The sequence below is a fragment of the Typopeltis vanoorti genome, chromosome 19, assembly GCF_054136105.1.
Source record: "Typopeltis vanoorti isolate ZY-2024b chromosome 19, IOZ_Tvanoo_1.0, whole genome shotgun sequence".
Classification (NCBI taxonomy): Eukaryota; Metazoa; Arthropoda; class Arachnida; order Uropygi; family Thelyphonidae; genus Typopeltis; species Typopeltis vanoorti.
Window position 1 is genome coordinate 68,419,255 of NC_143567.1, and position 25,877 is coordinate 68,445,131.

Consider the following 25,877-nt stretch of genomic DNA (forward strand, 5'->3'; position numbering starts at 1 on the left):
AATTAGTAATGAAGGCAAGTTAGTTTGTTGTCTTCTGTCTAACATATTGCATATCATAAGATGTATACAGTTTAGCTCAATGGATTCCAGTTGACATTCTTGAGCTGTGTGTGTGGGTGCACGTGCAGGCTATAAATGAGTGCTGTGTAAGTTAGAATATTGGTTAGCATTTAAGATCAAGAATCATAAGTTAGGTGAACTCGTCATAGCAATGAAGATTGCTATTCATCCTACACCTCCATGGAGAACTTACAGAGGCAAAGGGATTGATCTTTTTCCAGAACTTGAGTTCCAGTATAGTGGACTTCAGCCATATCAGACAACTATTTCCATAGCAATGGCGAAGACAAACAGACACATCTAGACCATTATTCTTCAAGCTGGAAAAATTTCTTGCATGTAACAAATGTTGAGATGAATACTCAAAATCTTTGGACGTTGGTATCCTGGAGTAGAAATTCTGTTTTGGTCATATAATAAAATCAGTGAAACATTTACAAAATGAACTTGATTAATTTATAATAATAATATTTCACTGCTGTTATTATCCATAGAACATCTGAAACAAAATGTCATAGGATTAAAAAAATTTTAACTTACCTGGAGATAAATTTGCTAATGCTGCAAGTAAATCATAGTTAACACATGGTTCTGCTTCATCAACTGGCTTCCAACCAACAGGTGGAGAAGCTGGTGGAGATATAAGGAACTGCCGAACAGGGGAAGGTGGTTGGAGATATCCATCAGATGTTTCTCCATCATTACTCAAAGATTTTGGCTATGGAAAAGTAGCATCACAATATGTATTTTTTGTTATATGAACACTATTATGTAGTGTGAAATCACTTAACATTTATACAATTTCCATAAGAAAATATCTACACAATTTTCACTGGGAGTATTATAATATTATAACACTGCATATGCAAGAACATACTCATTCAACAGAAAACATTGTGCAATTTGCACAAATGTATCAATCCCATTTTATCATCAAATTTAGAATCAAATCATACAGCCAAGATAGTTAGGAGAGAAACATTTTTCATTTTAGGAGAGAAGTATAAGTATTCTTTGAAGTGTAGAGATATTCTTGCAAATGTTTAACATTCCAAAAAAAAAGTAAACTGCATAAATGAGAAAGCTCTCGAGTCTCATTTAGTCTCCACCTAAGTGTCACTCAGGAAAGAGAACACTAAATAATTCCCAATGCCAAAGTTTGTTATAAGTGGATGCAATTTTCAAATGATTTTTTGTACTTGTGTTAAAATACAGTTTTATTATTTTTACTAGATCAACTGATTATTACTGTATATACTGACTATTCCCATGCACTGTTTATGATAGTGAAAAAGTACATTTTAGTTGAGCAAAGTTCTTTTATCTCTTATTAGGCTGAATGCCCATTATGACCATGATTCTTGGCTTTTCATAAAGCTAATTTTAATCACAATAGGTCGACAACCTATAGAGATAGCTTGATTACCTATTTCTAGAGTCTGCTATATCTGCCATCTGGATGAGATCAGCCAACTATGATAAGAGGAATGCTTGAGGAGACTGTGACAAAATTGTGTTTTCCTGGAGATACGATTAAAGATGTCAGCAATATCACAAGGATGCAGAGAGTGAAGGAGATGTTTATTTTGGTTGGTATGAATGATCTGGCAGATGACATGTCGTATGCAAGAAGATGTGAAAGAGTTCCTATTACAAGAGAATAAGGATGAGAAAATAAAAGTTGTGAGTCTGTTGCCACGGTACGACAGAGGTGAGCTGAAATGAAGAGTTATGATCTTGAATGACTCAGTGCACAGATTGTGAATATGTGGGGTGAAAGTTTGATGGAAGGAAGGATTTATATTATTATTATACCCTCCATGGAGTTGGCAGACTCATCATGCAAGGTTCTTCAACTGACAACGTATTTATCACATAGAATCTTAAATTCCTCAACACTTCTTGCTTTAACAACACATTCTAGTAATGCATTCCATTCACTGACAATTCTCGATGAAAAAAATCTACTCCTCACACCTCTCTTCACCACACTTTTATAACACCCAGGGATAACCTCTGGTTTTTCCCCTCTCACCTAACAGTGGCACAACCACTTCCTTATCCTTGCATGTTAGAGTACTTCTTATCATAGATGTACTACAATGTGCAGCCTTTGCAACACTAGCAATATGCCCTCTAAACTTCAGTCTACTGTCAATCACCACTCCCAAATCTCTAATTTGGGATGTGTTGGTTGACAGCCTTATATTTCTGCACTCCAAAATGCAACACCTTGAACTTATTGATATTAAAACTACAACCCCATTCCTTTGTCCAAGTGAAAAGTCTATTGAAATCTTCCTAAAGGGAATTAACATCAGCAGTCCTACTTATAATTCTTCCCAACTTTCGGCAAACAACTGAAGATTCCCAGTCAGTCTACATGATATATCATTTACAAACAAGTTAAACAGCAGGAACCCAAGAACAGAACTCTGGGGCACACCACTTGTTCCTCTCCTTTTTTGAGACACTGCTTCATCATATATAACCTGCTGGTATCATTCACAACCAATCTCTGATCCATCTAACCAATATACTGTCTATTCCTATCCTCTGCAGCTTGTACACAACTTATCATGTGGTAATCTATGAAATGCTTTTGCAAAGTTCAAGAATATCACTGTATATGATTCTCTTTTATCTAACACACTTGTTACCTTATCATGAAATGCAAGTAAATTGCTAAAACAGGACCTATCCTTTACAAATCCATGCTGACCATCATAAAGAATACTATGATATTCATCAACCCAATCCTGTATTCTATTCCTTACCACTCTCTCCAACACATGACCACAACTGCAGTTATACAGACTGGTCTATAGTTGGAGACTTCTGTCCAAGAACCATGCTAGTGGAGTGGTACTATTTTGCCTTCTTTCCAATCCTTAGGAACCCTACCCACTGCAAGACTTTCATTAAATAACCAGATCAAGGGCATAGCCAACTGTGGTGCACATTCCTTAAGAATACATAGTGATATGTCATCCACTCCCACAGCCTTATTAACATCTAACCCAACCAACATCTGATACACCTCTGATTCTTTCACTTCCACATCTCCTAATACTTGCATCTCTTCTATATATATATTGCATGGCATCATTTACACAGTATAATATATGCTGATAAAGTGCTCATTCAATAATTCAACTATATCCTTTGCAGATGTTATTTATTCTGCTGCCATGACTATCCAACAGTGTTAACCTGCCATAATTATTCTTTCTCTTGCTTGCCATATAGCAGAAAAATTCCCTTGAGTTAATTTTGGCCTGACCAGCCAATCTCCTCTCATACTGCAACTTTTCTTTCTTTACCATGCTCATTACCTTTCCAGGTTGCACTTTATACTCTTCATGTATCCAATCACCACCAACTTGTATTGTACCTCCTCCATAACAGCTTCTTTACCAGCATAGTTTGCTTGATTTCACTGTTCATCCATTTCACTCCTACTCTATTTACTCACTTAACTCTTGGTATACAGTTATGCATTGCTTTTGTCAGATACTGACTTGTGAGTTTCCAGGCACTGTCAACATCTTTTCTGCTCAGCTCATAAGGTGGAAGGTTTGCATCTGAATGGATATGAGAGTCAGCTGTCTTGAGAAGGTTGTTGTTCAGTGAGAATTTAGAAGTGCAGAGTCAGAGAAACTATGTTTCTCTGACTCTGCACTTGGGGTGGTGGTGGTGGGGGGGAATGCAGATAAGTGTAGGTTCAGGCAACCTGCACAGGTTAATAAGTGGGAGAGTGACTGCATGATGCTGAATGTAGCTCCCCAGGTTCTTTACTTTAGTGGTCTAATCAACACAAGGTGTAAGGGAGGTTGTGGAATGAAGAGATATTGCAATTTACGTATATTAATGCCAGAAGCATTCAGAATAAAGGAGAGGAGTTTTTGGCATTAGTTACCTCAACTTGGCTAAACGTTATAGGCATTAGTGAGAATTGGTTGACTGAAAGCAAAGAGATATAGTGTTTTCAGAGAGGACAGAGGGAACAGAATGGAGATGAAGTTTGTTAATGATAGAAGAAATGAAGTCATCTAGGTGGTGATATTGTAACTGGATGTGACAATGACTGATGGGAGAACAGAGGTTGAAGAATTGAAGATGCTCAGGATACTGCAGAACCTTAATGTGAATAGAGTCATGGGATTAGAATGACATATTAGCCTCTGTATGATGAGAATGTGCAAGAGAATTAGTACCTCCACTGACCCAACTATTTAATTTAAGCTTCAGGCATGGGAAGGTGTCAACTGAGTGGAAAGAGCAAAACAGTCCCACAGCATAATAGCAAGTTATAGGCCAATGAATCCCTCAGAAATGGTAGTTAAAGTACTGGACATGTCAGTAAAAGATAGAATTCAGGACTGGATGGACAGGAAATAGATACTTTAAGGAACAACATGGTTTTGTGAAAGGAGAATCTTGCCTTAGTGATCTGCTTACTTTATAATAAAATTACAATGCAGGCGGATAGAGGAAATGGCTATGCAGCAATACTTCTGAACTTTGCAGAAGTGTTTGAGAGAATTCCACATTGTGCAACAAGATTCCACATATATAACAGAGTTCCACATGGAACTCTGTTGCATAAGTTGGAGCAAATGGGGATGGATATAAAGCTGGTGATATAGATTAGGATGGCAGATATCAAAGAGTAGTTTACGAAGGAGTTGAGTCCAGGAAAAGGCGAGTGACTAGTAGTATATTCAGGGCTCAGCATCTTGTTCTCTGTTGTTTAATTTATACATCAATGATAAAGGAAATGATCTGATTGGAAATATTCAGTTGTTTGCTGATGATACAGAGATTCTGTAGGTTGACTTAAATAAATTGGCATTATGGGCAAAAGTAAATGGTTGCCAGTTTTATGTGGCCAAGTGTAAGGTAATGCACTTTGGGAAGAAGAGATTACAAGCTGTGCACTATATTGATGGAAATGAACTGCAGGAAACTGATGAGGTCAAGACTTTGGGGTAATTGTGGACAGGCAGTTGAAGTTTAGAGAGCATATTGCAAAGGTAGCCAAAACAGCACATCAGATTATATGGTTGAGCAGAGATATAAAGAGGAAACAATAACCTCTCTAAGTCCACATCTGGACTACTTTACACAGATCTGGTCCCCTGGCTTCTGTGGGGTTGAAGTGGAGAGGATCCAGAGGTAAGGGATAAAGAGTGTGGTAGTTCTGTGGAATGCTCCCTATGAGAATAGATTGAAGGTCCGTAGGCTTCAAAAACTACTTCATAAGCAAGAAAAGAGGAGACATCATAGAAGCATTTTCATTTTTTAATATTGTTTGTCATCCACTTTACACCAAATTGTGTCCTCTTCTTCACTTGTGGAATACAGCTTACTATTGCTGCTAACAAATATTCCTTCACAATTTCCCAAGCACTATTCCTCCCTCCATGAAACTTCCCAAGTTGATATCTAAGACTATTATAATCAGCTGCCTTATAATTCCATATACGTTCCCATCTCTTTGATACTCCTGCATGTCTATTCATCTTCCAAGTCAAAACCACATGGTCACTCTCTCCAACTGGTGGGAGAAATGTCGTCTCAGTTATTATCAACTTTTCTGATCCTATGACCAAATCCAAAACTCTTGAGCCTCTTGTTCCCTCTATTACATGTTGCCTAAGATATTTGTCCCTCAAGAATTCTAGAAATTCCATTCCCTTATTGCTACATGCATCTTACTCTCCCCAATTTATACTGCTGTAGTTAAAATCTCCTATAACAATCATTCTTCTTGCACTTGCCAAGCTCAACTGTCTAAACATATCCTGGTTATATAATGGGAAACTGATGTGTAGAAGTCAAGTTTCTACATACACAGAGGCTAGTTCTGTGAAGATATTTCCAATGCAAATTGTTTGCTAATGCTAGAGTAAAGAATTGAAACAATATAATTTATTATCAAGTATACACATTTGTGATAGATAGGAGGGTGATTGACAAGTATCACAGAGTAATATTTGGAGGTGCTGAATATAAGAAAAGGACGGTGTCTAGTGTAGTACCACAGGATTCTGTGCTGATACTGTTGTTTGACCTGTATATTAATATTTGAGTTGGCCTTCATAGTAATATGAAGACCAACCCAAATATGAATGTTAGGAATATCAGAAACAAATGAGTAGTTTGTTGGCTTGGTTAATATATTGAGACCTCATATGTCAGACATTAGTGATACCTGGCTATCAGAAGCAGACATACTACTGGCATCGAGTACAAAGGGCACAGTATTTTTAGGAAGGATAGACAGGAAGGGGAGCATGCCACTAATGATATCAGATGACTTGAATGCAGTTAGAGCTGAGACTTATTACTGCAATAGTAGTTACAGTTTTTCATGTAGCAGTGAGTTTGACGCTATCTAGTGTGAGATGAAGTCAAACAGGATTAAATACATAGTGAGGTGTTGTTACAGACATGATGGATTGGTTACTAGTGATGAAGAAATGCATCACCAAATAAATTTGCCAGCAAAGGTTGGTTGATTGGTAGAGCCTTTACTACCAATGGCTTGCAAAAAGTTAAGCAAGTTTGAGCGTGGTTAGTAGTTGGAAGGGATCAATCATTCAATACTGTTGGCACACTCTCCCTCGATGAGTTTCTGGACTCCCAGGAGGTGTCACATAATAATAATAAAATATAATGGGTGCGAAAAGAGTAATCATAATGGGGGATTTCAATTATCTGAATACTGATTGGTTAGCTGTGAAATTGCATGAGAAGAATGGAACAATTTATTGAGCTGTTGCAAGGACAACTTCCTCAAGCAGCAGGTGATGGAACTCATGGTCAAAGTGTGTTCAGATATGATTACAGGATCATAGGTGGATCAGTTAAAGACTTAACTATTCTGCCTCTGGTTGATGACAATGATCATACAGTACTCACTTGGGAAGTGAGCAAGTTGATGAATGTTCCATTCAGAAAAGGTTACATGCTGAACTACAAAGCAGGAAGTTATGACCACCCGAGAAGTATGCTGGGTTCTGTACCATGGTATCAGTTGTTGGATGTCTGGTGTTTAAAAAGTACTTAGATGCAATATCAGAAGGTGTCCCAAGAGTTCTAAGAATAAATAGAGTGGGATTGAAATGGATGTGTAATCTAATTAAGCAAGAGATCCATAAGAAAATGATGATGTGGAAGGAATACCATGTGCATAAAGATGATGTCAGTTAGATAATGATAAGCAGCATGCCAAAAGAGTTGTGTCATACAGAAATCTAAGTCTGAGTGGTCTTCTGCATCAGACACCTGCATACCATCTGCATTCAGTAGTTATTCTTTCAAATTCACTCTTTCTGCAAGTTAAAGAAAGAATGACTTTCAAAGAATAACTCTACTGAATGTAGATGGTATGCAGGTGACTGATGCAGAAGTGATAGTTCAACTAATGAGTAGCCATTTTATGAAAAATTATCAACCTGGTATATGCAACATTGAACTCACTGCTACCTCTGCACTGTATGAGGAAACTTGTGTATGAAGAGGAAGTACTAGAGATGTTGCACAAATTCAATAAGAATTCTGCAATAGGAACTGATGGGATGTCAGCATGGAAGCTAAAAGAGTGTTCAGCCAGGCTATTCCTTTGACCAGGATATATAATTTGAGTCTCAGAACAGGAGAATACCATAGATTCTTCCCTTAGTAAACCCATTTTGTAATGAACAGAATGGGTTTACTAAGGGAAGATCATGTTTTAGCAACTTGCTCACATTCTATAATAATGCTACCACTGAGTTAGACAAGGGGAATGGATACACCATGATACGCTTGGAGTTTGCTAAGTCTTTTGACAGAATACAGCATGGAAGAATGTTGCATAAATTGGAGAATATGGGATTGGATTATAAACTATTAGCATGGATAAGAGGATGGTTGACTGAGAGATATCAAAAAGTCGGAAAGGGGTAGGTGAATCTGAAAGATTCAAGGTAACCAGTGGTGTGCCTCAAGGATCAATCCTTGGTTCACTGTTATTCAATCTGCATGCTAATGACACTGGGAAGGATTTGACATGTGACATGCAGAATGATTTGAATATGCTGAAATTGTGGGCATGTGAAAATGGAATGTAGTAATATATTGGTGGGATTATGCTAGAAGCAACTGATCAGGTTAGGGATCTTGGAGTTTTAGTAGACAGGAAGCTGAAGTTCAAGGGTCATATAGCAATAATTGCAATGCTGAAACAAATCTTGACATGTAAAGATAAGGAAGTAATTTTGCCTCTTTACAAGGTCTTGATAAGACCTCACTTGGGCTGTTGCACACAGGTCTGGTCTCCTAGTTTCTGTGGTGATGCTGATACAGTGGAGAGAGAGAGCAAAGGAGAGTGTCAAAAATGATATCAGGATTATGGAATACTGATTATGAAAAAAGTGAGACTTTGTAGGCTGCAGACACTAGTAAACAGGAGAGAGAGATGATATGATATGACATGATTGAGACTTACAACCTTCTGAAAGGGTCATACAAGATTTCAGTTGATTGAATTTTTCATTTTATGGAGGATGGGCATCCTTATTAAGGGGCTCCTCCAGGAAGACAGGGATTCATCAAGGGAGGCCACAAACTACATGCACCAGCTATCATACTTATTCCTGAATTCATTCATACTGCTTGTACACAATATCCAATGGCAATCCATTCCAATCACGCACCACTTTCAGACCCTTTCAGAAGTTTGTAAGTTTCGATCATATCACCTCTCTTTCTCCTGTTGGCTAGTGTCTGCAGTCTACAAATTCTCAATCTGTCTTCATAACCAGTATTACACAATCCTGATACCATTTTTGACACTCTCCTTTATACTCTCTCTCTCTCCACTGTATCAGCACCACCACCACCACAGAAAGCAGGAGACCAGACCTGTGTGCAACAGCCCAAGTGAGGTCTTATCAAGACCTTGTAAAGAGGCAAAATGACTTCCTTATCTTTACATGTCAAGCTTCGTTTCAGCATTGCAATTATTCTCTGAATTGTATTTACAATTTTTGCTATATGACCACTGAACTTCAGCTTCATGTCTACTAAAACTCCAAGATCCCTAACCTGATCAATTTCTTCTAGCATAATCCCACCAATATAATACTACATTGGATATCTAATCATGCCAGAGTGCATGACCTTATATTTATTAACATTGAACTGAAGCCATTTTCACATGCCCATAATTCCAGCCTATTCAAATCATTCTGCAAGTACATACAGAATGATTTGAATTCTGCATTACTTTATAGTTCTTTATAATTCCATTACTAGGGAAATCAAGAATTAGCAGTATTCTTGATTACCCTACCTATCTTTGCATCATCAGAAAACAGCTGTATGTTGCCTGTCAAATCCTTCCCCATATCATTAATGTACAGATTGAATAATAATGGTCCAAGAACTGATTCTTGTGGTACACCACTAACTTACCTTAAATCTTGCAGACTCACATTCCCCATATACCACTTTTTGATATCTGTCAGTCAGCCATCCTCTTATCCATGCTAATATTCTATAATCCAATCCCATATTCTCCAATTCATGCAGCAGTCTTCCATGCCGTATTCTGTCAGAAGACTTAGCAAACTCCAAGCATATCATGGTGTATCCATTCCCCTTGTCTAACTCAGTGGTAACATTATTATAGAATGTGAGCAAGTTGCTAAAACATGACCTTCCCTTAGTAAACCCATACTGTTCATTAGAAAGTAGAGATTCTCTCTCTCAACTCATTTCTGAATTCAAGCCCTAACCAACTTTTCCAAAATCTTCACAATTGCTTCTGAGATACTCATTGGTCAATAGCCAGATACAGTCTTTGCACCACCCTTGTGCAATGGGATTATCATACATTCTTTCCATTCCTATGGAATATTCTCTGTTTTGAGACTCAAATTATATAGCCTAGTTTAATGAATAGCCAGTTCAGCTAAACATATTTTTTGCACCTGTGCTGATATCCCATCAGTCCTTATTGCTGAATTCTTATTCAGTCTGTGCAACAGCTCTAATACCTCCTATTTATACAGCTGAGTTTCTTCATTCAGTGAACAGGTAGCAGTGAACTCAATGCTGCATACAGCAAGTTGATAGTTTTTAGGCAAAATGGGCACTCAATTGAATAACCTCTTTTGCATCTGTCACATTCAACACCATCTGCATTCAGATTTATTCTTTCATATTCATTCTCCCTTTTACTTGCAGCATATCGATAGAATTCTTGTGGTTTGTCTTTAGCTTGCAGAGCCAGTTTCTTTTCATACTCAGACTTAGCTTTCCATACAACACTTGTAACTAATCTAGTCGCATTATGTCCATTATGAAAATGATAAGCAGCATCATCCTTACGCACATGGTATTTCTTCCAAATCTGTTTATATGAATCTCTTGCTTAATAAGATTACACATCTTTGACTTTGACCCTATTTATTCTTCGAACTCTCAGGACATATTCTGATATTGCAACATTTAAGTATTTTCTAAATGCTTCTCATGCACTGTTGATATTCTTCCCATCCAGCAACCGATGCTATTCTGCTGAACTCAGTATATTCCTCAGCTGGTCATAATTTCCTGCTTTGTAGTTCAGCATGTAACCTTTTCTGAATGGAAACATTCATTAAACTTAGCCACTTCCCAAGTGAGTACCGCACGATCACTGTCACCAACTGGAAGCAGAATAGTTCCATCGTTAACTGAAACACCCTCTGACACTATAATCAAATCTAACACTCTTTGACCATGAGTTCCTTCTGTTACAAAAAAAATTACATTATACATAATGTAACTTTTTTGCTACATTGACAGATGGCATATTTAAAAAAAAATATTAAATTTAACACTAAAAAGATTTCAGCAATAAGACCAATCAGCCATGCATTATTCAAAATAGAATCCAGACTTTAATGAATGAGACAATAGAAGATCAAGCAGGATTCAGACCTGAAAGGTGTACTGTGAACCATATTTTCACATGTAACAGCCTAGCTGAAAATTATTGAACATAAAACTTACCTAGATACTGTAGTTTTATTGACTCCACTGACAGAAACAAAATGATATGCATCTTAAAATCTATGATGTTAGATTCAGAACTACAAACCTTTCTTATGACTTATTATAACAATACCAAAGCAAATTTAATAAAATAAAAACAGATAAATTCAAAAGTAGAAAAAAGGAGTCATGCAGGGTTGCCCACTCTCACCAAATTTATTTATTATCTATCTTAAAGAAATATGCAAATCCATAGCTGAAGAATCAGGTTTACAAATAAATAACATGAACATCAAGCACAATAAATATGCAGATGATATTATTATTCTGGCAGAATCTAAAGAACAATGGGGGGGAAAAATAATAAAAATTTTAAATGTACAGTGATTTTCATTCCAAAAGTTTTGCAACTTTAGCAGAACAATGTAAATAGGAAGAGATGAGGAAAAAATTCAATAAACTTAGAAAATCACATACTTCACAAGTTAACCAATTTACACATCTTGGCAGCCTCATTATTCACAACCTCGACAACATAGAAACAGTAAAATACAGTCTTAAGAAAGGATGGTCTAATATGAATAAAATAAATAAAATATCGAAAAATAACAGCATTTCAAAAGCCACAAACTAAAACTGTATAAAACCATTATTATACCTACAGCAATGTATGGAGACTTGGACACTCAATCAGAAAGAAATACAGAAAATCAGAACATTCAAAATAAAATGTTAAAAAAATAAGACTCACTGGTCAGAACACAAAACAAATGAGCAAGTCAAAACACGAATTAAACTATAGAGGAGATATCATAGCTATAATTCTTAAACAGTAATTAAGATGGTTAGGACACCTCCAGAGAGTATCCTTTCAAAGATTACCAAATAGTCTTGAATGGAATCATTGGAGGAAAAAAATCAAGAGGTAGACCAAAAAGAACTTGGCTATAGTCTTTAAAAAGATAGATCACAATTATCAAACTTCAGAGAGATGACTGAAATGGCCAGAGATAGAACCAGATGAAAAAGATTTGTACATAGGGGACTCAATGCATCATCTGATGGATGAGAAAGAAGAACTTGTATGATGCATTAGTTTACATTAAAGAGAATGAACATTTAAAAGGAGCACGTGGTTTATGTAACAAGGTTGAATGAACATTCACCTAGCAAAACATTTGTAATTATTGGTTTTTATTTGCAGTGTTAAAGTGCAGTATTTCTCAATTTTTTACAATAATTCAGTACCATTGCTTGAAGGTAACTAACTCTTTGAATGAATTAATATAATATAAAAATTGACATGAGAACTGACTATTTTTCTCAAATCTTTTTTATAAAGCTGTTATAGTGATATCTACTCAAGTATTTCTCAGCAAAATTAATGTCAGTTCTAATTGTTTGCTTACTGAATTTATTATGTGTAATAAATTCAGTAAGCAAACAATTAGAACTGACATTAATTTTGCTGAGAAATACTTGAGTAGATATCACTATAACAGCTTTATAAAAAAGATTTGAGAAAAATAGTCAGTTCTCATGTCAATTTTTATATTATATTAATTCATTCAAAGAGTTAGTTACCTTCAAGCAATGGTATGAATTATTGTAAAAAATTGAGAAATTTTATTAATGATATTGACAACATAGATCATACTGACTGTACAGAATTTCAAGAAGATTTTAAAATATATCAAACAACCATTTTGCTAAGTGTTGGACCACGAGATGCAATAAAATTAATATTAAATCAGAATTTAACAGAAAGGTATCCAAATTTAACTGCAATTCTGTGAATATTATTAACCATTCGTAATTATTGCTAGTGCTGAAAGAAGTTTTTCAAAACTTAATAAAAAATCATTTAAGGTCAACAATGGCTGAACAAAGATACAAAGTCTAGCAACAATTTCAACTGAAAATGAAATTGCACAAAGTTTAGATTTGGCAGAATTCATCGCCAATTTTGAATTAAAAAAGTCAACAAAAGTAAATTATTATTATTATTATTATTATTCAGGCCTCCATGTAGTCAAAAGATTCATCGTGGGAAGTCCTTTCTAAGAAACACACGTCTATCAAGGCTCATTGAGGGAGGTCCCTCCTAGGAAACACAAAGTCTATCATAAACCCCTCTTTAAACGCACTGACCGTTCTCGATCTCACCACTGCATCAGGCAATGCATTCCATGGTTCAACCACCCTCCATGCAAAGAAACCACTCCTCACCCTCTTTCTCACAGTTTCCTTTCATAACTTCCAGGGATGGCCCCTTGTCATGACTCCTTCCCGCTGTTCAACCAAGCGAAGGAACTCCCCAGTGTCAACCCTGTAACTATCTCTCAACAGTTTAAAAGTCTCTATCATATCGCCTCTCCGTCTTCTATCCACCAAACTCTGCAGTCCACACTCTCTCAGCCGATCCTCATAACTAACATTGTACAGTCCTGATACCATCTTTGTACCCTTTCCACAGTTAATTTATCCCCTTCAAATCCTGGGGACCAGATCTGAGAACAATAGTCTAAGTGAGGTCTGATCAGAGTCTTATAACCATTTTATATCTGCAGGTCAGTGTCCTTTTCATTATTGCAGCAATCCTCTGTGTTACCTTCACTACCTTTGCAATATGTCCCCTAAATTTCAGTTCTCTATCAATCATCAACCCCAGATCTCGTCTCCCTTACTTCCTCCAGTTTAACTCCTTCCATAGAGTATGCAGTGTCCCATCGATGTGTCCCAAACCTCAAGACTTTACATTTTGCTGCATTAAACCAACAGTCCCATTTATTTGCCCTTCTGTCTAGCTTATTCAAATCCTCTTGCAGGGCTACCATATCTGCACTATTACTAATAACCCTTCCCAGCTTCGCATCATCCGCAAACAACTGAATATCCCCTTGCAATCCACGGACAATGGCATTGATATAAAGGTTAAACAATATAGGTCCCAGCACTGAGCCCTGTGGAATATTTAATTATTGTTTAGTTTGTTGGTGGTTATTTTATTTTGCATTTGTTTAATTATTAAAAATATACTGTGTCAATATTCTTACCATAAAACTTATGTTTTAAAAGGCCAAAATAAATTGTATCTCAAAAAACGGTTTTTATGGTTATTTCATTTTTTTACATATTCACTTGAATTTAGGGATGGCAAAATAGTACTTACTTATTATTATTATTATGGGTGACTCCAGGGAGTCCTTAGACTCATCAAGGGGAGGCCCTAAACATCATGTCCACACAACTATACGACATTCTCACAGTATCTATCATACCTTGCCTTGAACTCACTCATTGTCATAGCAGCCACAACAGACTCTGGCAGCTTATTCCACTCATTTACCACTCTAAAAGTAAAGAACCTAGCTCTAACACCCTTGCTAACCACACTCTTGCCCAGCTTCCATAGGTGTCCCCCTAGTTCTCCGACCACCAGTCTTGATCTCAAAAATATCCTCTGAATTAATCCTATAGAAACCCTTTAGCAACTCGAATGTCTTAATCATATCTCCCCTTTTCTGCCTATCAACTAATTTCTGCAACCCACAAATCTTCAACCTGTTCTCATAAGGTTCATTCCATAGACCTGCTATCATCTGGATCACTCGCCTCTTTATTCTCTCCACCTCCTCCCCATCAAGAAGAAACATAGGTGACCAAAACTTAGGGGAAGTATATATCCTAACAACAGTCCTGCTTGGGAAGAAAGTTATTCTTCACTGCACAAGGCTTTTTCATGAGATCACATTGATTAAGGTGATCACATGTAGTAAGCTGGGCTCAAAGAAGATGAGACCAATGAAGTTGCAGCGGCAGGTTACCAAAATGATATCTGGCCTATGGAAATGTGTATATGGAGAGAATGTGATGTTCAAAGTTTGAGTAAAAGACATGGAAGATATGATAAACATGTCAGTAAGGAGATCCTTATAGACAAGTGATTTTATAGCTCTTGGTAGGTAGGGGAGAACTCAGGATTATTCCTGAAAACTAAGTAAGGGTGTGGTTAGAAAAAACATGATATCCAGGTTCTTTTCATGGTGTGTGAAATGAGATATCAGTGGATGTTGTGAGTGAATTTTAGGTGAATGGCCACTAAATTTTCATATAACAATATTGCTATAACTAATCTGCCAGTGATGAAAGAGAAAAAAATTAATATCAATAACAAAAATACTTGTGAGAACACTGAGCAAAGATTAGTGAAACATCTCACAAAGTGCAAGCTCTATCCAATCTTCAGTGGTCTTAAGGTCTATGATTGGAGCAATTTTAAAAACACCACCAGAAAATCAAAGCACATCTTTAGATGTCAACTTATCCTCTAAAGGGCCAATCCATTTATTGCACAGAATTTATGGAGGCAAAAACTAAAAAGAAAACACTTTCTTCCATGTTTTTCCCAAACAGATGATATTCCTCGAATGCATCAAGTGAAGATGTGTCATGTGTCAAACAAATAATGAAATGCTTAAAAATAAAATGTAACTGTTGTTTTTAAATAAGTACTTGAAATGGAAATAAATTCAGAATTTGAAACAAAAATTAATTATTTAAGTATACAACTTTTCAATAGTAATTTTGGAAGTGTGTACCAGTGATGCATTTACTATATAAGCCACTGGTGTCAGATTGACCAACTTTTGGTCATGTTACAATCTTAAAACTCAAGAAGCTCTTGCCTGACACAAATCATAAAATGCCATTTTCCTATTTTTAATATTTATGGACACTTATATTAGTCCACACTTGTTTCTTAATTTAAGTATTATATATATTTTTATTTTATATTTTGCAACAGAGTTCAAAATCCTGCAATATCACCTGGTGCTGCCTTTGATGTGAAATGTGATTTCATACAAGAAATTAATTACGCAAGTTAGAAAATATATAGAATTCTAAATTGCTCCATAAAAACAGTACATTTTTACCAATGCATGGTAGCAATTTTTTTTTTCCTTTTTTCCAATTCAAATTATGTATATACTTGTGTGTTGATTCATATTATCCCTCTATCAGGAATGCAAGGTAGAAACAGACCAAACAACAATCACGGCTGATTCTACAGATAAGTTGGTAACAGGTGAACAATAACAATGATGACTTAAGTATATCAGAAAGCCAATTTTGTGATTCTGGTCCCAAAACTTTTCTGAATTACAGCACCAGTCTAAAAACTTATGGAATCCTATATGTCCAATCATTCATGTAATTTAATTAAAAAAATAAATAACCCACTGACATACAAGATAGGATCCATGAATTAGTAAAAAATCTGTTTTTATGAAACAGAAAATATATACAAATATATATTTCTAATTAAAAAATTAGAAAATATACAATTCTAAACTAATTTGTTAATTAGAAATATATATTTGTATATATTTTCTATTTTCTTGTATGAACTCTTTATATACATTTTGACAGATTTTGTTTCATAATAAGTGAAACAAAATCTGCTAAATCGTAGTTGCAAAATAAGAAAAAAGAAAATGCATTGCATAATTAGTATAAAATGCATTTTAGTACTATTACAATTTCATCAGAAAGGCAATTATACTGATTACATATTAGATTAATAGTTGTTCACTGCATTGGAGCAGCAATGCTGTAAAATTAAGGAAGAGCATATTTCTGAGCATTTCAAAAGTTACTGAAAATTATTGTTCATATTTATATGTGTTTACACCAGGGACTAAATATATTCGTGTTAAATATGTTAATAAGCATGAACAGATATAAGTATAAACTTTATACTGTGACACTTTACAAACTGATATGTGCAACTTTAATTAGTTGCATATAAAAACTTGTAAAGTGTTTCCTTATAAAGAGGTATATTAAGCAATAAGTGAGAAGAGATAAATGTAAAGGAGATGAAGGATAAGAACCATAAACAGTTAATAAATATTTGAAATGTATCACACTGAAACTCATTATATTAATGCCCCATCCAGTGTGATTTCAATTAGCAATTAATATTTTTGGCATACATCAACTATACTATTTGAAGTATATGCACTGCTTGGAAAGAAGTACAAAGATACCATAGCGTAAGGAACAAAAACAGTCCATCAGTTCCCTTCTCAGAGATATTTCACCTGGATATAGTTGCAATGACTTGGGAGCATCACAGCCAGTATAAATTTGAGGAATATGATGCTCCCAAGTCAGCGCAACTGTGTCTAGGTGAAATGGCTGCAAGAAGGGGACTCTGGAAGGGACTTTGAAAGAGGTGTTATGATAGGATGCTATGTTGCAGGCTTATCTGTTTGGAAGATTGTTGACAAATTGGGCCATCCAGGTCAACAATTCAGGGAGTCAACTGCAAGCACTACCCACAGTGTACAACATGCCATACTCACTGAACACGACTGTAGGGTGATACAGAGGATAACATGTAAAAGCCTCCATTTGTTGGACAAATGTTGAATGCAGAATTTCGGGCATTGACTGTAACACACGAATCTGCACAAAACATTCAGAACAGAGGTTCACAACATGATAGGTGCAATATGCAAGCACCACATTACCTGAACCAACATGCACCGTTATCTTTAATAACGTAAAGAGCATGTACAGTGTGCAGATGGATGAGTATGGCAGAAGTACTGTAGATGTCTCTCACCAGAGCACATAACCCCAACTATGAAATTCAGAAGTGGTGGTGTGATGGTATGGTCCTGTTTTTGCTGGTTTGGCTTCAGATCTCAGTTTGTGGTGCCATGAACTCAAATTAAGTGATGCTTAATTTGAGTGAACAGTGAACTCTGAGAAGTATCTCAGAGTTCACTGTTCACTCAAATTAAGCATCACAAAGTAGTAAGCATTGCATTCTGGACAATGAATCACTTCCTACTTTGTGACATTTCTACAGAACTATTCTTTCTTCCAGCAAGACAATGAACAGTGTCATAACGCTACTGCTGTAACTGTGTGGTTTGGGACATGAATGTCACCACACTTAATTGGCCTCCACAGAAATCTGATCTCAACCCTACTGAACATCTGGGAGATGAACTGGAGTGTTGTGTGAGGTCAAGGGATGTCTACCCCCACAACCATCAAGGACCTCATTACATGCATACAGGAAGAATGGTCCAAAATTCCCATTGGTCACTATTGTATGCTTGTGGAAAGTATGCCCTATAGGATTGTTGAAGTCATCGCAGCAAAAGGAGGTCCTACATCTTAAAGTAGGCACTACGGCTGTTTGTTCCTCAGACTATGGTGTCGGTTAGCTTCTTTCCAAGCAGTGCATGTGTGTATAATACTTAAATATTGCAAAAATACTCCAGAAACCGGGTGATAAAGATTTCACTGAAAATGTATATAGATTAAGTGAAAAATTTTGTAAATTATTATTACTTGACACCAAGGAATCCAAGGACCTTTTCCTTAGTTGCGTAAGTTAGTTTTACAGTTGTAAAGTTGTGAAATATTTAAATTTTCACGATTCAGATGTTTGAGTGGTTCACAATATTTTTTAATTTTAAGCCAACATTTAGACAAAGGAAAACTTTTTTTTTACTAAAATAAAGAGCCAAAGGCTTGCCTAATTATTTTATTTAAGTATTCTTAGAAACTATTCTAGAACATTTATGAAATGTTCTGTCTTACTGAATATTACTGAAGAAAACAGTGAAAACAGAGCAGCAAACACCACGAAAATTAAACTGAAATTTATATCAGTACACTTCTACAAAGAGATTATTCAAATATAATAAACATTTTTTGGTAATGTATTATACATCTCTACTATATTGTGCAAACATTTCTTGTATAATATTTAACAAGAAAAAAAAAGAATTCTAAAACTTATTTGATCAGGAAAATAGAGTATGTTAATAGCAAGTAATTAAACCAATGTGGCAAATTATGGAGGCTACTGTACTTCAAAATACAAACTAATTACTCCTATTTTCCGATGTTATGACTAATTATTTGAAACTACTGACTTCTGGTGTAAGTATTTATAAATTAAAGATATAAAACAAAGACATATTTCATATACCAAATTAAAATCTCAACAGTAATGATTTATTAGTTACTTTTGACATATCTACCCCTTTCACAAATGTGTCAATCCAAGTGCTATTTTTTATTTTACAGGACAAATTTTTGCTTGTAGTCCTCTTTGTCCGCATACAATGTTCTGGCAAAATAATTTTTATCTTCGAAAAGAAGGCACAGCCATGTTCTTGCCACAATCCTCTCCTCTCCAATAGCCAACTTCTAGCTGCTTCACTTTTAGAACCCAAAGTTTGGCTATGATATTTTCATTATTTGGCTCCACAACCACCCAACTTTAATCATATCCCGCAACCAGATGAACAAACAACACAAAACACATACAATTCATCACTTGAACTGACCAGAACACACTTCCATTTCTGATACATTTGCTACATGAATTCTCTCATGATGTCTATCCTTTCCTATATGCCCCCCCCCCCATGTTATTAGCACTCTTAAAAATAAAACAATGCTTATTAGCTCTGATGGACAATTTTATTTATTTATTTATTTATGTTATCAGAAAACATTTATATTTAAGAACATTGACTGTAGCAAAAAAGTTCTTTGTGATAGCAAACCTAAAAATAAACTGATTATAGTGATACATTAACATACCTGAAAAAAATACGCTAATACCACCATAACTCCACCCCAGAGCCTCTGTAGCTCAGTAAGTAGAGAAGAAACCCTTTGATCGAACAGACATTGGTTCAATTCCTGTGAATGAACAAGGAACTGTTATCTGGTCTCTTTCGACAAAAGGTGAATTAGCCAGTCTCATATGGAGGTAGGGTTTTCTTTTTTTCCACCAGGAACCTCAGGTTTTTTGTCCACCAGAACAGGCAAACTGGTCGCTTGAACACACAAATGGACACAGTAATGAATATTGCCCTTAAGGAATGCAGCAACTAGTGATGAACTGGCCACATTAAATTCATTGTAAACCCCTTTAGGAGATTCTACTCGTCCTAAAGGGATGGATGAGATCAATCAATAACTCCACTCCACCATTACACTTAAAGTGAAACAGGATGCACAATTCCAATATCTGAAAAAAAGAGTGCAAATGATGTATCAAATTCAATATGAGAAATCAGACCTTTCTGATTATAATCCTGGAAACACTCTTCAGAGGACTGATTGCAAAGGCACTTGTTCCTTATATCACACCAAAACATGGTATAAATGCAACTTTAAAGGAGTTAGTCAGATTCTAATCAACCACTCTAATCTCAACAGTAATAATGGCCTAAAAATCACAAGAAAATGGATACTCACATTCAGCCACACATAACTTCATTTCAAAAGGACAACTATATTTCTTAATTAAATAATAGGAATCAAGGTCAAGCAAATCATAAAGTCACTAGAAATCCCAAACTCTAGGCTAAAAAAAAAAAAAAAAAGTAATTAAACTTTAGTCCTTATTTTGGATAAATACCTTTAAAAAATAACAGCTCTTGGATGACCACTTAAAGCTACTAGCATTGAACTAGCATCTTTTAAAACTAATTTAATATCAATAATTTTCCAGCAATCTATAAGAGAACTCCACCTTTGATGCAGTTTTATGTTTTTGCATGTGTGTGAGCATGTGCTCACACACACAAGAATTATATTTGACAAGAATTTATATATATTTATATATATTTGACAAGAATTTATATTCTTATGTTAATAATTTCTTCTTTAACTGCTTCATGGACCATTTAGGTCTAATGCTGCTATCACAAGGTTTCTCCATCACAGGAGTTAGTGTATCTGGAGTTAATATTCAGCTATTTTAGGTCTTTCATTCCCATATCCATCTAATGCAGTTTAGGGTCTTCTTGCAGGCGTTGTTAATTTATTTGGAAGCACTTATTTGATCAACCATCCATCTACCATCCAAACATCTCAATTCTCCGACTTCTTATAAATGACAGCATGCATATTTTTGAAACAGGTTTGTAGTTCCTCATTACTTCTTCATTCATAGATGTCGAATATTTTGATTGTAAGATGATCCAAATTTTGTTTTCAATACTTTCAAACATAATGTTTTTTCTGTTATCTTACTCTATTCTTGACCATTTTTCAGAACCATAGGTTTAAGGTTAACTTCAAATGTAGATAACTTAAGACCTTTTTTTTGGGGGATTTTCTTGATAAGTGTTTTGATTTTAGAAGCTGTAAGACTGCAAAATATTCATGATTGGCCTTCTTCATTCTCTCTTTTCTATCTCCTGATGCACATCATTATAGCTGCAAATGTAGATTCCTAAATATTTAAAATTATCCAACTTGCTCAAGGATATAATTATCAACAAACAAGTTAAATTAGTGCTGATGGGTCCTAAAAATGCATACATACTTAGTTTTGTGTATGATATGGCCCACAGGCTTACTTCTCTTAACTGAATTAGATGTAGTTTTTATAACATCCTGACAAGTCTCCAAGGATAATGTTGTTATCAGCATAAGCTGAGAGGATGTGCTTTCCATTCACTTCAGTTCTACATTGACCTAGGTTGCATAGAGTTGGTGATACAATCTTAGCAAAGTTCAGATTATTATTAATGACAGACCTTCAAGAATCAAGCCTCATCACAGGAGGTAGATACTGTTACACACAAAGCTCATTAAACTGTATTTTAAACTCGTTCACTATGTCTGTATTAACCATACTTTTAAGCAATGCATTCCACTCACCAATCACCCTCAATGCAAAGAAACTGCTTTTCACTCCTTTACAAGAACTTTCCTCAATTTCGGATGGCATCTTGTTCTGCTCCCTCCGTCCTCTTTCATTCTATGAAAAATTTCTTCCACATTAACCTGGTAACAACTTCTGACCAACTTACATGACTCAATCATAATCCTCTCCTTCTCCTATTCATGAGGCTTTGCAAATTGCATTCCTCAATCTGTGAATCTTACCTCACATTCCAAAGACCAGTTACTACATTAGTGAATCTTCTCTGAACCCTATCTAGTATATCCTTCATCCATCATAACCAGGTGACCAAATCTGGTCAATACTCCATATGAGGTCTGATCAAAGCCCTAATCAAGGTCCTCTTCATTGCCATAATCTGATGCAATGACTTAACTTATTCAATATGATCCCTGAATTTCATGGTTCTTGTCTTGTACCATTCACAGATCCTCATTTCCTCTACCCCTTTCAAAATTTTCCCACCAAGTGTATATCTCATTGCTGCTTACCAAATTTCAAAACCTTACATCTTGCGACACTGAACTGACAGTTCTGCTCATTTGCTCACTCATAAAATCTACTCAAGTCCTCCTTGAAAGGCCATAACATCCACTTGACTCCTCATTGTTCTCCCCAATTTTACGTTATTTGCAAACAGTTGCATATTTCCAGTTAAATCTGTCTAAATATCATCAATATAAGTTGAACAATAACAGTCCCACAACAGATCCCTGTGCACACGACTAGCAAATGTTCTCTTTCAGGATATGCATCACCATACACAACTTACTGATACCTATCTGACAACCAATCACCTATCCACCTCGCTAGTCTATTATACAAATCTGTCCAGTTTCAATTTTGTTACCAGCATATTTGTGGCAATTTATCAAAAACCTTTGCAAGATCTAAGTAAAACACCATGAGCATCTGCCTTTCCAACACATTCATCAGCTTATAGTACATAAGCCGGTAAAGCACAACTTCTCTTTAACAAACCCATGCTGATAGACAACCACAGAGAATACTGCTGTTATCAACTCATTTTTGTATCCTACCTCTCACTAAACTCTCCAAATAACTTAACCACAACATCAGATATATATGGATTTGGCCTATAATTTGTAGCCACAGCCTTATAACAACCTTTGTGAAGTGGAACAATTTTACCCACCTAATCCTTTGGGAGTTGTGCTATTTGTAAGACTTTCTTTTTAAATAGGTAAACCAAGGCTGATGCTACCTCCTTGGAACATTCCCTTCAGACTTGTGGTGATATATCATTGTCATACTGCCTTATGGACATCAAATTTACTTAACTCCTCATATACCTCTAGCTTACTCACCAGTGTGTCATCTTCTGCCATTTCCTCTACAGTTGAGCTTCTCATGATTTCACATTAATAGGGATGAAACATCCTGTTGAATTGCTCACTGAATACCTCAACTATGTCCTCTGCAGTAGTTACCAATCTACTCTTTTCATCCATAATCATCATTATGCTATAATTCTTCTTCTTCTTTCTACTTGCCACATATTGTAAAAAAAAAAAAAAACCTCTCTAGAATTTTTCTTAGCCCGATATGTTAATTTCTGCTCATACTGCATTTTTCTTGCTCTTTATACTCTTCATGCAATTGATTATTCATCTTGTGCTGCCTCCACAGCGCCTTCTTCCAGATTCATGCTTATTCCCTTAATTAGTTTGGATTATTTTAAATTGCACAGTTGTTATTTCAACCTGGAGTAACAAATGTCTCCATAATTTTGGCATAATGAATGCTGACCACAGGTGAACAACAGAGGAAAGAAATCAAATCACACCCACAAAGAAAATCAAAACATGCAACCTAATGTAAATGTTGCAACCATCTTTAGGTATGTGCATTAGCCAAAGAAAGTATTTAAGAGTTTTGTGTTACTGAAAAATGAAATCAGTGCATAACTTTCACATAATCCCATTTCTTCATAAACCACAAAGGCAAAATACCTGAGCAAAATAACAGTTCATAATACTATCCCCAATTCTTGTCTGGTGACACTGAATTCGAGCTTTAGCAGCAGATCCTGGATCTTCAAAATTTACTCGAGCTCGCCGGAAGCTTTTGAAGTATTGGAATGTAACACCTTCTTCAAAATTCCGGAAAAGATCCTCAAAGCTTTCCTGAGTTAAAAAATAAAAATACACATGCATTATATATAACATTAATATATAATAATGATTTATAATATTTTTACAATGATTTTATCTATAATATTTTTACAATGATTTTATATATAATATTAATACATTAATATATAATAACAATTTATAATATTTTTACAATGTTTATAATATTTAAATCTCCAGAAGTCCAAGAGTCATGGTAAGCTACTCTACTCTGCTCTCCCATTATTTTTTCACTGGTAACCCAATGCAAGAAAAAATCTAGTCCTCCTTGTTAGCTTCCAAGAATTAAACTGAAATACATGTAAGTAGTAGAGAGGCGATCAAAAGTCCTTGTAAAACAGCACCACATTTTCTTTATTTTGGATGCACATTCTGAGCATTACTGCTATCCTGTGTTTACACCACCTTTGCAGTGATCAGTGACACTTCAATTCTGTCTGCATAACCCCAGTTTCATGAAGCAAAATACCAAAAATCACGGGCATAATTATAGGCCAATAATGGGCAGATAAAGCACAAAATAACCTCTCCCAGTCATTATTCAAACCCACTTTTTCACAGTGTGGTATATTCCCACAAAAGAGACTGATGAACTCTCAAAACATTTCCTTAAGATACTTTCCTAGTTAGAATAAATGCTAGCTATACTAGATGGCAGATGATCTTCATTGCCCAGTGAAACACCACTGCTTTGCTTACTGAAAGCTTGGGTATGGCTAATGCTAAGTTTGGTCTTCAGAGCAAAAGTTTGTTTCTATTCTTTCCCCTCCCTTTAGTATGAGTAATACCCCAAACCTCTCCATTTGAAGATCGTGAGTTAAAAAAGCAATAAAAATATGCTTTTTATGCACATGCATTATATATAACATTAATATGTTACTGCTTACAGTGCTTTACAGCAGTAAAGAAGTTCTGCAGGCCAACCATCAGAAGTACATGGGGAAGAATGTGATGCCCAATCAGTTGGTGGATAATTATGCTGCAACATTCAGCCAGATCATGGCCTGGACAGGGGGGAGGGAGGTCAGTAGTGGCTTGGGGGTCTCTGTTGAGGCCTTAATGTGGCCAGTAGATTGGGTACCCTCAGATGGGCAGTATGCCCAAGAGTATTTCTTTCAACTAATCACCAAAACCAACAAATGGTCTGCAAGATTTACGGATCTACAGTCATAAAATACATGCTTAATCCCTCGTTAGGAGGGCTCAACCAGTCCTATGGGAAGATGGAGGAACCATATGAATAAATAAAATAATGAGTCTCCAGGTAGTGAAGAAGCTGGCCATTAATAACCTTCTCTATTATTTTTGAGAGTATCGATGTCTGAGGTCAGACAGTGAAAGCGCTTGTATAATAGATATAGGGTGTGTGTTATTCCTGAGCATATGCCTTTAGCACACTCGAAGGAATAGTATCCTACAGATTGAAGAGATTTTAGAACCAAGACTATTGAGAAGTTTTCTGATATTCTTCTGGTAAAAGATCAAAGATGACATGCTATGAGCAGTTTGTAGTATAACAGGAAATGATCTGCTTGGTTTGTCCATACAAGAATTGGAAGTAATATCACCATGGTATTATCAGGATGTGTGTAAGAGTTGGAGACAAAAAAGGAAAGAGGTTATGCTCAACAGTCTTAGTAAGAAAATGAAAAGTCCATTTTGGATTTGTTGATGATTTTCTTACACTTGTTTTGGGATATAGTGTAGGATGAGTGAAAAGATGGAGTTTTTGACTTGAGACATTGAAATGCTGAATTTTTATCTAGAACTGCTTTGCAGATGTTAAAAAACCAGGGCTTGGATACAATTTCGGTCATTTTCATTATTATTATTATTATTATTATTACTATTATTACGGGCAACTCCAGGGAGTCATTGGACTCATCGAGGGA

At 35.7% G+C, this 25,877-nt stretch overlaps 1 protein-coding gene across 2 annotated transcripts in view; it reads right to left on the bottom strand.

Moving 5' to 3' along the window:
- Positions 1 to 25,877, bottom strand: part of sra (RRM_RCAN_like domain containing protein Sra) — a 155,505-nt gene that overhangs the window by 85,132 nt on the left and 44,496 nt on the right. For both annotated transcript variants that reach the window (XM_090409652.1, XM_090409651.1), the window contains exons 2-3: positions 23,806 to 23,979; positions 601 to 778 (exon numbers count right to left, since the gene is read on the bottom strand). In XM_090409652.1, coding sequence (XP_090265778.1) covers positions 601 to 778; positions 23,806 to 23,979 — 352 coding nt within the window. The remainder of the gene's footprint in view (positions 1 to 600; positions 779 to 23,805; positions 23,980 to 25,877) is intronic.